Source organism: Chaetodon trifascialis, chromosome 23 (assembly GCF_039877785.1).
Source record: "Chaetodon trifascialis isolate fChaTrf1 chromosome 23, fChaTrf1.hap1, whole genome shotgun sequence".
NCBI lineage: Eukaryota > Metazoa > Chordata > Actinopteri > Chaetodontiformes > Chaetodontidae > Chaetodon > Chaetodon trifascialis.
Window position 1 is genome coordinate 12,166,009 of NC_092078.1, and position 17,205 is coordinate 12,183,213.

General features: G+C 43.8%; 1 protein-coding gene across 2 annotated transcripts in view; it reads right to left on the bottom strand.

Annotated features, from left to right (window-relative positions):
* Positions 1 to 15,009, bottom strand: part of LOC139351095 (protein phosphatase 3 catalytic subunit alpha) — a 62,901-nt gene extending 47,892 nt beyond the window's left edge. For both annotated transcript variants that reach the window (XM_070992774.1, XM_070992773.1), the window contains exon 1: positions 14,675 to 15,009. In XM_070992774.1, the coding sequence (XP_070848875.1) occupies positions 14,675 to 14,735 (61 nt within the window). In that variant the 5' untranslated portion in view covers positions 14,736 to 15,009. The remainder of the gene's footprint in view (positions 1 to 14,674) is intronic.
* Positions 15,010 to 17,205: the final 2,196 nt, after the last annotated feature.

A 17,205-nucleotide genomic window follows, 5' to 3' on the forward strand; every position in this document is an offset into this window, starting at 1 on the left:
AAGCAAAAAAAAATCCAATATTCTCATATCGTCTCCCTAAACTCAAATAAAGACAAGCCATCGCAATTGTCCTTCATAAATCAAATTAAAGGAAATCAGGCTACCCATACGGTCTGTGCTGTGCTGTGTATGGCCTTTGACTCAGTGATAGCATCTTTCCGCAGGGCTTCAAGGCTACGATTTCAACAGTTTCTTCAGATGGTAAACAGAAAGGTCAGGCAGCTAAGGAGGGATTGGTGGGCGTGTGCGGATTTCAGTCTGGACAAAAACATGGCTCTGCACGTGCACAGAACCACCTTTGTGTGAGTCCTTCCCCACCCTCCATCATGCTGTCAACTGGCGCTTGTATTGGGAAGGACTGACGACACAGGTCTATCGAGAACATATGTCCCCACTAACCCTGGAGAGCATCGCCAGCGCGCAGGCAGCCACTTTACAAAGCGTTCTTGTTGGTGGTTTGTTCTGTGAGTGTGCAGTGACATGCAGACGGGTCGCTGGACACGACACAGACACAGATGTGTGCAGTTCAGCTACAGTTGCAGTTGAAGTTTTGACTTCAAAACCTTTACTTCTAAGTTAAAGATGTGAAACTCAAGACTGTAATGATACCATGCCAGAGAAGTAAAAATATACTGCAGTATGCTGGAGCAACTGAGTTTGGCAGTAAGTTTGAGCTTTAAAATGCTGGTTGGTCATAAAATTGTCAGCTCTGTAAGCAAATTAGTTCTACATTTTGCACCTGGGCTACACTTTTTAATGCTGCTACTAAATTATCTATTTCACTGCCTGCTGCAGTCGACTGTCAAGAGTCATGCTGTGTCTCCTGCTTTTCCAGCCCCTTCTAAATATTTCATCCACATATGTAAACCCTCTGGAGAGAACACTGAAAAGGAATTTCAGATTTCAGAACACATTTGCGATCGAGTATCAAGACGCATTATGTCTTATTCGTGGAGTATGACTGAAGTGAATTTTTAAATTTTAATCTTGTATGGCAGCCACACGCGATGCCTTGAACATCAGAAATATTTGGCAGGCTGATGAGGGAATCATCTATGCTCTACACCACATCACATCTCAAATCGCAAATTAGAAATCTAGAAGGATCATAACTACTTGACTCCTGACAGTCTGATACAATATCATCTAATACAACACAACGTGGTATGTAAATCGATACCAAAATACTGTTACGTTCCAAAAACTCCAACTGACTTCAGTGTTTTCTGTACTCATTCACAGCTTGCCTCTGAGATAATATGCCTCAACAGGCGTGATCGCACCTCCCAAGGAGGGCTTGTTGGCAGCCGAGATGTTGGCATTTCTAGAATGCAATTACTAGATGCATACAGAGGGGATAAGGCCGGTCTATATTTGTACCCACACTTTGTAAAAGCAGCACACAAGACATGAGGCTGACCCAAATAAAACATTGCCTGAACTGTAGATAACACTCCTTCTCATTAATTAACCCCCCCACAACACAAGCCCACACTCACACAGACCCTGACTCCTCTCAGCTGTGAAGGTTACCTGTCTGACTTGAAAGTGAACACCACCCTGCCACTATCACCGTGACCTGTGGACTGGGGCAAACCCTCCCAACCATACAAGAATAGCCTCATCACATATGTGAAATGGCATTCCTCCATGCTGTGTCAGAAGGACAAGGGAGGGTCAGAAATGGCAAGCGGCATTTAACGGGCGCTCTAAATAAACAAACAATGCTGAAACATCTAAGCACACAAAGTACAACCCAAGTACAATAAGACACATCTAGTGCTGTAAGAAGCATCTTTCTGGCATCGAGCGCTTGTGTCCGAGAGATCCGTGGTTGAGTTTTAGTTTCTGGCAGACTCACTGTGGTTTTTCTGAGGACAGGTGGTGAGGCAATGGGATGGCACAGCCAGCCACCTCCTCCCTCCCCTTGCCAAGACAACAAGGCCCCTAAGAGTCCCCTTCCTTTGCCATCCCTTCCATTTCCCCTTTGCCCACGCCCACCTCTCAAGCTCATCTCTGTATCTAGGCCATGACTGTGCGGGTGTGGTGGGTTCTCCTGCCAGCAGGGACACCTGACTGCCAAGAAAGAAAGGCAAAAAAAAAACAGCACAGGGCTGGGATAGGAGGGAGGGAGGGAGGGCAACAAAGGAATTACTTCTCTACAGACCAAAGGAATTCTGAGTCAGCAAAGGATATAACTCCTCACGAACCACACACACAAACACACTCCTTGTCTCGCCGTTCCAAGCCCCCTGGAGCAGTGCTATATATCAGGAGACGGAACCCCTGAAGTAGCTGCTATTATGCAACTCTTCTGGGCTAAAAGTGACTGTAAAGTAAATCATCCTTCTCTGCCGCCAGCCTGACCTCCATATTGCAGAGAACGCACTTTCGAAATTCACGAGCAAGAGTATTATGCTGAAGGCACCATCTGTGCAGGCTTTACTAGCAGCCGTGAGATTAAATGCGGTTAAAGCATCACAATTGAAAGTCGTATCCGCAGTCAGCCTCCAATCAAAGATAAGAAGTGTAAGTAGGAGCAAAGGCCTTAATGAGGAAAAAAAAAAAAAACCTCAAGGTGCTGCTGGGTAGTGTGGGTCAAGCAGTAGTGGGCTGCCTAGGTCGCACCCCTAATCCCTTCAGGCCTGCTGCAAAGGTCATGTGTCCTTGAGGATCAGGTCAGTGAATAAGTTCAGTGCTTAAAAAGGGACATTTGACAGCTTGAGTGCCTGAAGGGAGTCTCGTCTCTCTTCTGCTGTCGTCCAAGGCCTCTCGCATTGCCTTTGCTGTACGCACATATCTTTTTACTTTTACAGACACGACATTAAAAACTTTCAAAGATGTTCCCAATTCTTAGCAACAGATTGTGCCTGTTATTATTACCACTGCATTCTAACCATGTGGGTGAAAAAAAATTACAAAAATGACATCTGATGTACAATTACAAAGGTTTTTAACCAATTCCCCAGTTGTGCCAAACAAAGATTGTAGCCACATGAAGTCATATTTGTCTATATCGTGTGTCATTTCATGTTTTCATGAAAAACAATGGACTTACATTGTTCCTGCTTTGTATAAAACAAGCAAGAAGACGTGTTATTTCTGGCTACCTGGATGGGAATTACAACAACTTTCACACAGTTGTCATCTTTGTTTGGATTAGGAGTCAGTAGCACAGTTGAAGAGGTAGGATACTAATCTTTATCACAGCGTAGTGCAGTGAGCGTAACACTTTCTCATCCAGATATTTAGACGACCTTCTGGGTTTTTCAGAAATTGCTTAGTTCTATGAGCCAAACGTTAATACATGAGGGGCACAAACTGGGGCTAAGCTATCCCAGGCTACATAAAAAAAAGTACAGTACCTGCAACACTTCTATAAATAAGCTGAGCATGCAGGACAAGCTGTATTGAACGACTGTTTTCATTTCTACACTACATGCAAACAGAGACACAAAAGCATACACAGCCATATACCATGGCAGTTTGCTGATTCTGAAAGACTCACTTTATTTACTTTTATCAAACAAATAGGCTTTATAAAGTCGTTCCATGCAGTCCTAGTGCCAGCCTAATGCTGTGGAACTGCACAGCTCTGTCCTGTATACACCATCTGTTATGCTGAGGAGAAGCCCCTGCCCTCTTAACTGCTGGCTACAAAACAGACAGCATTCAACGAATGTTTAACGCAGCTTACAGCTATTGTCTGCCAACCTTATTGTCATGAAGTGTTTGAGATAGGGGGAGAAAAAAAACATGAATTTGGTCTGGTGGAGGGGGAATGCTGAATTGATTTCGCTCTGCCAATCGCTGCTGAAGTGCTGGCTTAAAATCACTTGGAGATACACTATCTGCAGGCCGACCCACTGATTTGTACCTCAGTTTGGCCATCCCCAAGCCTTGCCAAATTCCTCCAGGGGGATCAGATTACGTTCTATACAGGGAGACGGGCCTGAAGCATTATGGGTGTTTTGGTCTTATAACATGGGCCTGACACAGTCGAGCAGCAGCGTGAGCAAGCGAGTGTTCAAAAGGCAACGAAAAGAAATGCTGAATGAACGGCAGATGGTGACCGAGAGGAAGCATTGTAGTCGTGGCTGAAAGCAGGGATGGCAGAACCACAGCTAGAACTAAACAGAGGAGGAAGACAAGAAATATGCTGTTGCAGGGTGGCTGGAATACATGACAGAGACAGAAAATAGTTGAGCCAGTGTAAAGGAAAATAATCGGCCTTGTGCAGTGTGTCTCACATTTTCACAAGACTGAAAAAAGACAGTGCTGACTGAAGTAACTGTCGAGCCTCTGTAGAAAAGCTGTCAAAGGCGCTGTACACTTTAGACTTCTTGAGACTCTGTGTCATGGATGTGGACATACACAAACTTGTGTTCACAGCAGCAACTGTGTGCCAGTAGAGTGTCTGTGCTGCTCAACAACCTCACTGGTTTCTGTGGGGGTTGGGCCGCTATTAAAGGCTTGCACGATAGCAAAGAAACAAACAAGCTGCCAAAGGACATGACAGCCAGCGAGTGTGTGCATGTGTAGGTAGGACTGGGGTGCGACAGCAGCATTAATTACCAACAATGGGTGCGCATCTTGGGCTCGGGAGTTCACACGGAGTGGAGATTAGCTTGTTGAAACAACACTTCTCGCACAGTGATTCAGTTTGCAGCCGGTTTAACACAACAAAAAACTACATTAGTGGAACGGGACGCTCCAAGTCAACAACACACAAACATGAAAACGCATGGACGCATGTATAAACGTGTGACAGCTGACTGGGGCATCAACCATACACTGAAAAACAGGATCTCTCTGAAGCTCAATGCAACCTTTGATAGCAAAAAGGACTCCACGAGCCCCCCGTCTCCACTCATAATGGTCCGATAGGGAGCGGGGCGGCATTAAGGCTCAAATGATTGGTCATCGTAATGTATGGCTCCCCGGCGGTGTTTGGACAGGCACAAAATCAATCGGAGCTCTGGGACACACTAACCTCTCCACAATCTGGCTAACAGAGGCGCACCATGAGCTCAGACTGATGAGATATCAGTTTGCACGATGATCGCACTAGCAACTGCGGAGGCCAACTCTGAGTCGGCTTTATTTTCAGGGGGCTGTGACTGTCTGTTCTGCCTTGCGTTGCTGGCAAGCTGCAGTCTATTGTGAACAAACTGGAGAGGAAATTAAATCTAACTTTAAACAAGGTAAACTGACCTTGCAATTACGAGCAGAACAATGCCAGAGAAAATGAATTGCTAAAGGGCCGACAGCCAGTAATGAAATTTCACCTGGTGGATGTTTTTGAGTTGATCCAGTGGCCTGATTCAAGGGACAAAACAGCAAGGGCATGGTAACAAATACACGCCACCTCTACAGTTAATCTACTCCCTACTACACACACGCACACGCATGCGTACACACACACAAAACTCAGTCACGACTCTGGCTCTGTCCAGCCTCTGCAGAGTGTGTCTTGAGTGAGCGGGGCAGGCAGCGGCCCGCCTTCCTCGCTTCTCCACGTGGGCAGGAGTGACTGAGAGGCCTGCCACCATCAGCTCTGGGGCAAACTTAACCCCTGTTTGCCTGGTTGTGTCATGACACATTTTTGGAGATCCGTTCGCAGGTCTAACCAGTCACCATCCAGACATAAGCTTGCAGAACAAAATCAAGTTTAAATCAAGCCCTGAAGTCTGAAAGAAATGAACAAACAATGCATGTTGATGAGAAGTGTGTCAGTCAACGTCAGGAAGTACTGTCTTGTCTCATCATAATCTCACAAAACAACATCCTGTCGGGTCAATTATAGAACAAGCTGACATCCAATGAAAGATTTTTTTCCTACGGTCGATAAGCAGACACTAAATACACCACCGTGTTGAATAAGAGGGTTCATTTTCAGCCAGGTGGTCTATAATTAACACATGTAAATAAACCTTGGGGCCTCGACTCACCTCCAGCTGTATTTGTATAGCTGGAGTTTCTCTCTCGTCCACACACTGGGTACTTTAGCTAGCTAGCTAACAACACCTGAAACGCAGGAACAACCCCGGCCCCGGCTGTCAGGATCAACACTGACTGAATAGATGAGCAGAGGAAAAACAAAGCGGCATATAATGCGCTTATTCACCCATCTGTAATTAGGGCTTTCCTCAATTAAGCTAATTTTTGTTCATTTGCTTAATGGAGCTGAGAGGAAAAAAAAATCCTTACTGTTAAAAGCAAGCTTTGCAGAGCTGAGATTGAAAATGCATTTTCTAAATGCCCCCAAAAATACTAAATCACATTACACAGCACAGCCAGATTGAAAAAAATAAAAGTGGCTCCATTGCTCTTATTCTTTCCCCGACTGTTACTCGAGACTGTAATAAAGTGCATCCATAACACTTGATTAAAAGTATTGATTGGCCTGTTAATTAAAAGGAACTGTGAATATAACACGATCTGTCAACTTGTCTGATAAAATCTATCCGGCAGTAGATTCATTTCTCGAGCCGCTGCTGAAATGATGAGGAGGTAAATAAGCAGGTGAGGAAGTGGGGGTTAGAGAGCAGCAAACCGCTGGCAAGCTGGTACACAAAGTCCCAACACATGCCTTGAGTCCCCGTCAAGAGTCTCCTGGTTTATAGTCAAATGCTACCAGTGCTGAAAATGCCCTGAAAAATGTCAAACTGCATTTGAAGGCTGGGCGCCCGTCACTGGCCAGAAACCACTGGGCACAGCGCAGATGCCATGTTGGTTGACGCTGTTCTCTGTGCCCATGCTTCAGTGATCGGCCAAACCAAACTCCCGCCAGAATAAACCTGCAGTGGAACGCAGTGCTGAAGACAAATTCTGTGAGAAATCCCACTCTGCTCTGACAGATGATATGCTTTAATAAAAAAATAAGGAAAATGGACAGTAACGACCACTCAGCGCTGGCTGAGATGGGAACACCAGGCCTCGCTGGCTGTCATTACCAGGATTCGCTCCAATGGGTGCAATGGTTTGGACAAAAAAAAATGGTTTTCTGGAGTCATTCTGGAAACCGGCACTGTCCATGTTTGGTGTGTGCTAACATAAAAAAAAAGCACAGCAAGGTCATCATAGCTAACTCTCTCCAAGGTTTGACTTATCTGTAGGGCCATGATGTCGGATAAAGTGCTCAGGTTGTGCGCTGCCTGCGTTCGTGCGTGTTCCCTGACACACATGCAGGTACGCGGAATGAAAAGAATCTACATATTCATCAGGTCTTCATAGGAACAGGTCGCATTTGCATTTGCTTCAGCGTGTGTGTGGGTGTCAACAAGTAGCGATGCCTACACGATAGCACAGAGGAGGCAATCTCGACTAGACAGTTGCCATGAGATACTGCGCGTGCCCTTCCCGTGTCACACCCCCACCCCACCCCCCCACACCGGTCGATGAGCCAAAACAAGAGTTACAACACCTCTCCCCCTGTGGTGACTTTTCTCTGCTTACTAATCTACCATTTACAGGCAGCCCGCAGATGGCTTTACTCATTTCACCAATACCTAAATACACATGACCGCCTGGCACAACACAGCAGCATGCAGGGGCTCGCCCCAACCCACGAAGACAAGTCTCTCATTTAGCATATTGGTATGTTTTTCACCAAATGCAGCACGTGTTCAAACAGAAGAGGTCTGCCCCAGATAAAAACGTTACCTCAGAGATCTTTCATTGTGAGACACAAAACGCTATTCAGCGTTGCTAAAACGGTTTTCTCATTTTGCATGTGGTTCTAGGTGGCCGTGCGTGTGTGCATACCTGTGGGCTGGGGTTAAATAAATATTCAGGCAATTCAAAAATGTAAACAGACAGCCACTCGTTTTGGAGATGATTCGATATAAATTACGCAGATATGACTGCATCAACCTGCTCAAACTCTTCGTTTACTTTCTTGTCGGGTCAGCGTCTCCCCGGGTGACACCAAAATGAACATTACTGACACTGTGTTTCATGAACAACCACTGCCAATGAACAGAGCAGCCAAGAGATCCTTAAAGTCAGATACCCTTACACTTTCCTGTCCCCCCCAAAAATTAATGGGACAGGAAAGTTAGAGAAAACTTCACTCTACTTTCCAAAAGTAATGAAATGCTTCCAGAATACTAAAACTCAATGCAACCAACTGTAAAAGTGGCACAGTATCTCCATCTGCAGCCAGTTCTGCTGACCAGACACTTACAGATATCACTGCTATCAAGAGCTAAACCATTACAGCCTGTTGAAAGATTTATTTGCATGGATTTATGTTCTTACATTGTTTTACAAAATGCTCAATTTGGCGAAATAATAGCCCACGAAGCAGTAGTCTGTCTAAAATCTGCCTTCATACCCACTTGCTCATCCGCAGCGCCCCTCAGCCACTTTCATCCTTTCATCCTGCACACTCCTACACACTCCCTCCCCTGACAAGTATTAATAAGTTGAAATTGGTACTGTCACTACCAGTACTAGTCTTACTATTATCATATTAGCGCTGCTGAAATGGAAATACAGTATGAGGTGAACGCTTATTTCATATATGTGCGTGGCAAATATAATGAAATTAATATAAATGATAGTGTGTGTGTGTGTGTGTGTGTGTGTGTGTGTGTGTGTGTGTGTGTGTGTGTGTGTGTGTGTGTGTGTGTGTGATTATACAAATTTCCAGAGGTTTGTGGTGCTCAGTTGAAGTGTAATATATGGATGTTTTGTACTCCAAGAGCCAATAAAGAAAATGAAAACACTTCTTATTGTTTTTGATGGTGCCCTGCATGCAACATTAATGTCCTTTGCCAGCCACATGCCTCTTAAAGCCATGAACTGCAGCGCTTGTGGTTGTTTTCAGATATGCAACACACATTTTATACTCGTGCTAACTCGTGCTACAATTTTATGGCCTGAGCTACAAAACTTTCACAACTATAGCATCAGTGCAAAATCAGACAAAGTCCAACACGCGCTCAAATCGGTCCTGAATCAGACCGTCATCCACTGAGTTGTTAATTGAATTGAGTCTCTGTTAAGCCAGCCCTTGACAAAGCATTTACTCTCAATTTTAACTAAATAGCATTTTGGCAACAACCCCATGACAGATGGCTTCCTATATCTGAATTCTTCAGAAAATCCACTTTCTCAATTAACTAAAAGTGACCCATGTTGTAGCTTGTGGGCATGATGCATGTCTACAAGTGCGAAGCCTCTAAAAATCTAATTTCTTTGCTGCCTGTCCATCCTCTGCCCCCGATTCAGACTTGAGGTGAGAAAGCAGATTTACTACTCTACTGGCCTCTTTAATAACCCAGCAACACAGTCGCTCCCAGTTCATTGGGTTAGCCTCTCCTCCCCCCACAATCACTGTGCTCGCTGCCCAATATGTAGTTACATCTGTTGTAGACACTGTATTGATTGATTTGTGACAGTGCTGCGACCAGCTCCAGAGAGGGATCTGATGACACACGACTGCTGTCTCTGTTCCAAATGGCTTTTGTTAGCCGCTGTAGCTGACAAAGGGACCATGTGTTGCTGTATGCCAGCCACGAAATGGGAAATGCTGAGGGTTTGTTTATAGGAAGGCAGATTTTTTTTTTTTTACCAAACACAATAGTGCAGCATTATGATCTATGGCTCACGGATGTGCACTGTGGGTACTGGTACTTTGGTAGCTGAAAAGGAAAATGTGGCGCATGTTAAGGGACCTAATGAAGAGGCACCATCGTACAAAGCCACAGTCAAACTCCATCCATCAACATAGAAGCTATAAAACAGCTGCTGACAAAACTATGCTGGTTCAAATGTATCAGCAGCGTGAGTTCAAAGGTTTGCCAATCCCCAAACTGTACACACAGGCTTTACAATAATCTACAAATGCCAAGGTAGGTAAACAGTTTCTCTCCCCTTCTTGGTTTATCAAGACCCAACATCCATTTGTTCACAAGAATTAGCAAGAGCAGCAGCTAATGCATGGAGTCAGATTACAACCTCTGAGCAGAGCCGCCTTTATCCCCCTATATGGAGCTTAATCTGTCCAAATCCACTGCTTTGCTGTGCCCTAAATCCACAACAGAGCCTAATTCCTCTTTAATCTAATGAGCGGTAAAGGTGCACTTACTCAGTTTCTGAATACCACAGACTGTGCATCAGTGTATCACATCACAACACTGGTCGTGCCCTACTATGCCATGATGCAACGCCTTGTTAACAAAAAACCACCAAAAGAATCTCTTAAGTCACAGCGGACAGCGAGCAGACACAGGACAAGCTTTGATCACTTGTTCGCTTTCTCTTCCTGTCACTTACAGTTTCTGCTGCTGGCGTCATTTCCAGGTCGAGCTGTTTGAGTGGACCGCTGTCAAAAGATGCTGAGGAGGAGATGGTCGGCCCCCCAGCCGCCGGCACACAGGCTTCCTCACATGCAAAGTAGACATGACAGCAGACGGCGAGGGGGCATCCCTGAAGACTGAAGGAAACTGGCTTACTGACTAACTTATTCAGAAAGGTTTAAAACACACAGAGCGGCAGCCTCGCACGCCCAACCCAAATCTTGCGAGCTCATCGTTCCTGACAAGGCTGGAGTCTGGAAAGCAAACGCTAAAAATCAATGGAGGCTAGCAGCTGAGAGTCGAACCATTCAGCAAACTACACAGAGTCATTCAGATCATGGCATATGGCTGCATAATTAATAACAATTGTGATTATGGCTTTTCCTTTCACCAATATTTCATCTTGACTGTGTATGATTATTGACAGTTTACCACTGAAGCTCCTGCTCCGGTGCGGCGGATCAAGCAGTCCCTGATCACAGGTCAACCGTCTGACCAATCACAGCCTCTGATTAAAGAACTCTGGCTGCTGGCAGGATTATTTTCACACTTTCACCTGTAGCGTAACTGCATATGTGTGGAGGGTTTAATCATTTGCATTTAGCTGCATTAGCCGTATTAGTATTTTGAAGCACTTCAGCTAATGATTGCTTTTATGTTCAATTAATCTGCACCTTATTTATTCATTTATTTCTTAAGATATTCAGTTTATTATCACATAAAACAAAGACATGCAGCATAATTTAGAAGCTGGAACAAAAGAATGTTTTTGGCAACAGATCACAGTTGATTTCTGTCATTTTGAATCTCGTGTTGTGTTCCAGTAAAATAAAACAATGTCTTTCCAAAACATGGATTAATAATTGGGATATTAATACTGACCAAAGTAATTGCTCTTATTATTTCAGCCGTCATTATGCGGAGCAAAGCAAGCTGCACTCGGCTCAAGCTGCCTCTCTTTTCCATTCACCCTTTCAAGAAAGCAAGTCAAGAAACAGTGAGCAGCTGCCATGAATGGATCAAATTCTCAGGCAACGTTCGCAGAGGAGATCGATTCTATCCATTAGAGGAAAAACAACCGAATAGAGTGACTAAATTGCATTGCAATGTTCAGTATCTTTGTATCCACACAATAAACACTCGCATTTTTGGGCAGCCAGTCAAATTACAATGCCGCCACCCAAGGATATTGGAAGCCCGTACGCATTAAGACGGTTTGATGTCATCTGGCGTGCTTTGTATCCGTCCCGCAGAGCATGAAAGGTACGTCATTATTCTCCCCTGATTCAAATTGACTGTCTGGCAGAAGAAGTTAAAAATAAAAAGGTGAGAAAGCGGGGTTAACCCTCCACTGCAGTCTTTCATGGTGCAGCAAATAACTGGCAAACTGGCACACATGGTGAGTCCAACACACACTTCACTTCACCTCATGGGTCCCCTGGTTTATAGTCAAAAAGCAGCCACACACAACACAAAGGGACTTCTGACTTTACCAAAATATGGCTGGCTATTTCTAATGAAATTTACAAAACACGGAGCCAGCAGACTGACAAAGGACTAAAATCACAAACAGCCTCCACAGTTAAATCACTTAACATCCCCGCAGTAATCCTATTCCCATGCAAATCAAGTGACAAATGGTCATTTTATACCTCTTTATTACACCGTGTTCGCACCTGATATGAAAGAAACACTGCGATGGCACACAGATGGCCACACACGACGCCCAGATTATGAACATGAAGGAGGACCGTACGGAGGTGACCACATGTAAGGCAAGGATCAAGTATGTGGTATTACTTAATGTTCTGTTCTATAAATGACTCGGCTATCCAGCTGGGATCAGTGGCTGGCATTGCGCCGCTGTCACCACCACCATCTCTCCAACCCACGCATGTCTGAGCACGGAGGCCTCTCCTCAAAAGTCAAATGTCAGATGTTATCCATCCCCACTTATAGAGAGGGACCCGGCGCAACATCGGGGGCTCGGAGGCCCTGCTTCTTAGCTGGAGACGGAAAAACTCCATTACTGAGCTTGTTTTGTTTTGGAGCGCGGCGGTTGTCATGATTGTTTCATATTTAACTGAGGGGGGCTCTAGTGCAAACTGTCATTTAATATACCTCTTTACATATTCAGACAGTAATACTTTTTTTAAGCAAAAGTACTGAACATTTACAGGTTTCAGGTTCTTCATATCTAAACTTCTGTGATATAAAGACATTTTATGGACCAAAGATTAACCAGCAGGTCGACCAATCATGAAAACAGCCTTCACTGCAGCCGCGTGGCTAATAACAGCAGCAAAACATCACGACCACAAAATCGGACAGAATAATCAGGATTACCATTTGAGTCACAACATAATCCTTATTCATATGTCACGAGTTTGGGTTTATTTCTGTCAGGGATAAAAACATGATGGAAATCATGCAACTCCTCCTGCCTCGGCCGATTAAACTCTTATGAATAATTACTATGCGGCAGCAGCGTTCGGGAGCATTATGGTAATGCGTTTTGAAAACAGGTGGATGCAAAGCACTTATGATAAGTTAGACTGACACCTTGTAGCAGAGCAAACTAGGCAGCTGAAAACAAATTACTTCACACCTATAGCCTGCAGTTATTTTGCAGAGGTGCTTTGTACACAGCCGCCGTCTGTGTTGTCATAATACTGATGCATTACCAAAACACTGACTTCTTGAAACTTGATGAATGAATAATGAGTTAAATTACTTTGCTGATCTCAACAGCAGGTTTAAGAGTCAGCCCATGAAGCTGGGCTCTCAGATTCCCTGACAGCATCTTTAACGACAAATCAATACATTTTAACCTGATTAAGACCACAGCGGACCGACACTAAGCAGAGGGGACTGAAGATGCGGCATGAAGACGTGCAATCTCCCAGCCATATTGTTAAATCTCTTTTAAAGCCATACTTGTCGTATCTATTTTTCATTACCCTTCAAGTTGCTGGAGACTGTGAGGGGGGGTGATCTCTTCAAATATTCATTACAAAGGCACCCAAGACATGGTGTGACTCTCTTTTAACACTCAACCCCATTTTCTGGGCAAAATGAAGCCACTGCTCTGAGCTCGCTACATAAAAGAAACACTCGCATGTGTAGTATTGTTAAACTTTTTCTTGTTTTTTCTGTCTCAAATGGCACAAGCGAAGCCAAAGAGAGCAATGAGGTGGAACTGTATTTGCTATATAGAGCTGGGCGAGCCAGACCTCAGGCTTGCCCTTAATATAGTGTGTAAGTCAATGATTCCAGTCATGGTCGTCTGAACACTGGGGCATCGCATTTCCAGCAGAATCTGCATGTTTAATGATCACCGATGATCAAATCATTTCAACAGGTTGAACCTTAGCAGCTAAGCCTTGTTAAATCACTCAACAATTCCCTCCTGTGCTTGTGCACACTGTGATCGCTGCACATGCCTGTTGTGATGGATTGGAGCTGGAGAGGATAATGGTTGCAACTAGTGCTGGATCAAAACCAGCCAGCACAAATAAACACATTCTGTCACGGAGGACAGGCTCTGAATCTGCCCTCCAACGTGATAAATTTCATCAAGCGCTCATATTCTACAGCAGAAATAGGGGTTAATCCTGCAAGTCAAGTGGAGTGCAGCCTTCAAGTAAACACAAGATGTCAACAGAATGAAAGCAGACAGGCTACATTGCTCCTATTCGGTGTTAAAGGGATAGGTCGACTCGATTGTGACCTTTATTGCATTTATTATGGTAGGCTGCAAAGGTGGAATGTCAGACCTGTAAACACAGAAGGCAGGAAGCACCAGCACATATGGCACGAACACTACAAGCACACCACGAACACCCCCAAAATGTGAGATTACAAAACACAGGCGACATCAAGTAGTATTATGCAATGATGAAAAAAAAAAAAAGAGGAGCCTTTTGGTGAAGTATGCTAGGTGATGCATGCAAAATGAGGGAAAAATCGCCCTTGGGTTGAATGCAACGGTTGTGCAATATCTGCATGCATACAGTAAAGCTGTGCACTGTGTGTATGAATCAAATGATCATGCATCTGCCAACACTGCTGCCTGTAATCCCCGCTAATGAAAACAGTGTTATGTACAAGCGGCTGTATCACTCCTCACAGGCAGAATGTGACACATTTCGAGAAGAATTCTTGCTAAGCTCCACAAACTGGAGTTACCCCTCACTTCCTAGTTCACTGCTGCTGTCATAGCTCGGCTAACACCCTTCTTCCTCCATAGCCAGCAAACAATTTTCGATGTGTCTGCTGCTACGGCCGTGAATTCTTCCAAGTCTGCTCCTCGCTGGAGCGAGCGGTTAGCGTGTCGTTTCAGTGTGCCATTAAAAAATTACACTTACATTTCACCACCCTGTCCGTCGTAGATAACTTCGGTTCATCATTCGGCTTGTTTTCGGACATTTCCAGTGTGATATAACAGGGAGATATAGCAGAAATGAGAGTGAAAACGGTCCCTGCGTTGCTCTTGACGAACAACTCTTGAGTCTATCCGAGAAAAGAGACCGCAGTGATCTCACTCGGTCCTATCAGCGGCCAAAAATACTTGCAACAGGGTTACAATTTCACTGCTGGCGCTGAAGGAGCTGCTCTGTCTGATTTACTGTTACTCTGTATCAAGTTGTCTGAGCGCAGTGTGCACTCAAACATGCTCGCCCACAGGACCCACCCCTAATTCACTCCGACTCTTCTTATTGGTGGAGAGCAGGAGGCTGCCACTCTGCCTGTACATTCACTTTCATCAAAGGGCTGTTTTTGTGTCAATCTAACCTGGTATGAATAACTGTTAGCCCATGAATAACTTAGGGTAAATTTGTTACTGTATATGCACAAGTGATAGAAAGATAACCAGATGAAAAACACGTTTTTATCTAATATGTATTCACAAATACAGATTTAAAATGATCTATGTATAACATGCTGACTTTGACTGAAAATCTATTTGGACCTGAGACATACATTCTCAGTATGGAAGCCTATTTCCACTAGAGAAAAAGAAAGAAAATGAAACAAAATTGCTCATATTAAGTCTTTATCAGTCGACATAAATGTGCTAGCTTCAACTGCAGTTTTTTGCAAGATGTTCTAAAACCAATGAATTAGTACATCAAGCTTATGAGATTCAGTGAAATCTTCCGATATACTAAGTAAAAAATAGGAGAGGAAGTCAAAATTATGAGCTAAAAAGTCAAAATCTCAAGATAGTAAAAGAAATATTGAGATAGTGAGCCAAAGTTATGATGTAAAAAGTATAATATAGCAATGTAACACAACAGATTTCTTTAAAATGTAGAGATTATTCATGCACCCATGAAGATAAACCACTTTGATTTCAAGATCCTCCAGCACCATCCTCAGGACAACATTTGCAGTTTCAGCCTTGTTTGTTTAAATTGGTGATACCATTATCGATATCTCATTGAGGTCAAAGTGAGTCATTTTTTTTGTCTCCATGTCACTGGTCACGGAAAAGTAGCTGGCTTTGATTGCTTTTGTGTACGCCATGGAGGACATGTTCAATCCAGTTGAACTCACCACAGATCTAGAAGATGATTTCATGTTTCTGTGGTGAGATCAGAGTAGTCATACAGAGACTGGGAGTGAAAGTGTGCAGATCTGCATGCACGGGAACAGAATGATCTGTCATCGATGAGTCACCAGGTTCACAGCGCCGGCGATTTGCATGAGGAGCCCTCACCTTTCACCTGCTCATTTTCTCAATATTAGTGCATTTCAGTCACCCCACCGCGGCTCAAAGGGAATAAATGGTGGCAAACTGCTATTAGTGAGACACTGGTGTGGTATGAGTCAGTTGTTTGGCAGGTGGAGGCAGTTAATGAAGGCCCGAGTTTTATATTTCTCTCAGTGAGAGGCTGTGTGTGTGTGTGTGTGTGTGTGTGTGTGTGTGTGTGTGTGTGTGTGTGTGTGTGTGTGTGTGTGTGTGCATAGTAGGTCACAATATACCACAGTCTTTTTATCTCTGCCTGCAGAGGAGACATTCACACCAGATCATTAGTTTCAACATGCCTCAGGTTCTAGTCCTCTGCTTTGCACCCATGGCTCTGCAGACTTAATTAAGTTCTGGTCAAGTCCAAGATTCAGGTTCTTCACTTGCTGGTCACTTGTTGTCTGCTTGAATGACCTTTATGTTTATTTTTTGCTCTATTTTTTTCTCCCAGACAGACATGCAGTATCTTTTTTTATGGCATATCATGAAATAGTAAGCTGTGATTTTTCAGCATTTGTCATTTTGTATGTGTTTTTCTGTTTCAGTTCAGACTGCTTCCACTCTAGCTTTGGTACAGTAGCTTATTCCATGAAAACACGTAAAGTTATATGAGAAATAAGGCATGACGCAAAAATTCTTTTCAAACAGAAAAACATCATAATCATACACACAGTAACCTTTTGTGCTCTTACTATGCCGTGCTCCTGAGTTCATTGGTGAAATATTATCTAGACATTGGCTTTTATGTCTTTTTATAATTACCCACTTTGCATATCAGGTTTAGTCGTCTGTGTACCAGTAACATGTTGACAGCAAATCTAAATTTGTCCATTTCCAAATCTTATAAACATTTATGGGAAATTTCCACTGCATTAAAATGCAGCACATTTATTTCCACAGACCAAATTACTTGAATTTGCTACCACTGAACTAATGCTGTGGTGAAGTTCTTTTCAAAAAAACAGAACCTCATATCCATATCCTCATTCCTTGTCACCAGGGCAGGGAACAGGGGCTTTATGTCCGCTTAAAAAAATGGTCTCGTTTGTTCACTTTAGTGCAGCAGGAAACGCTCTCTTATCTTAGCTCCTCCTGACAATAGCAGCGCTGTTTTCCTTGTCACTGTGAAGTAAGACCTGCAGACAA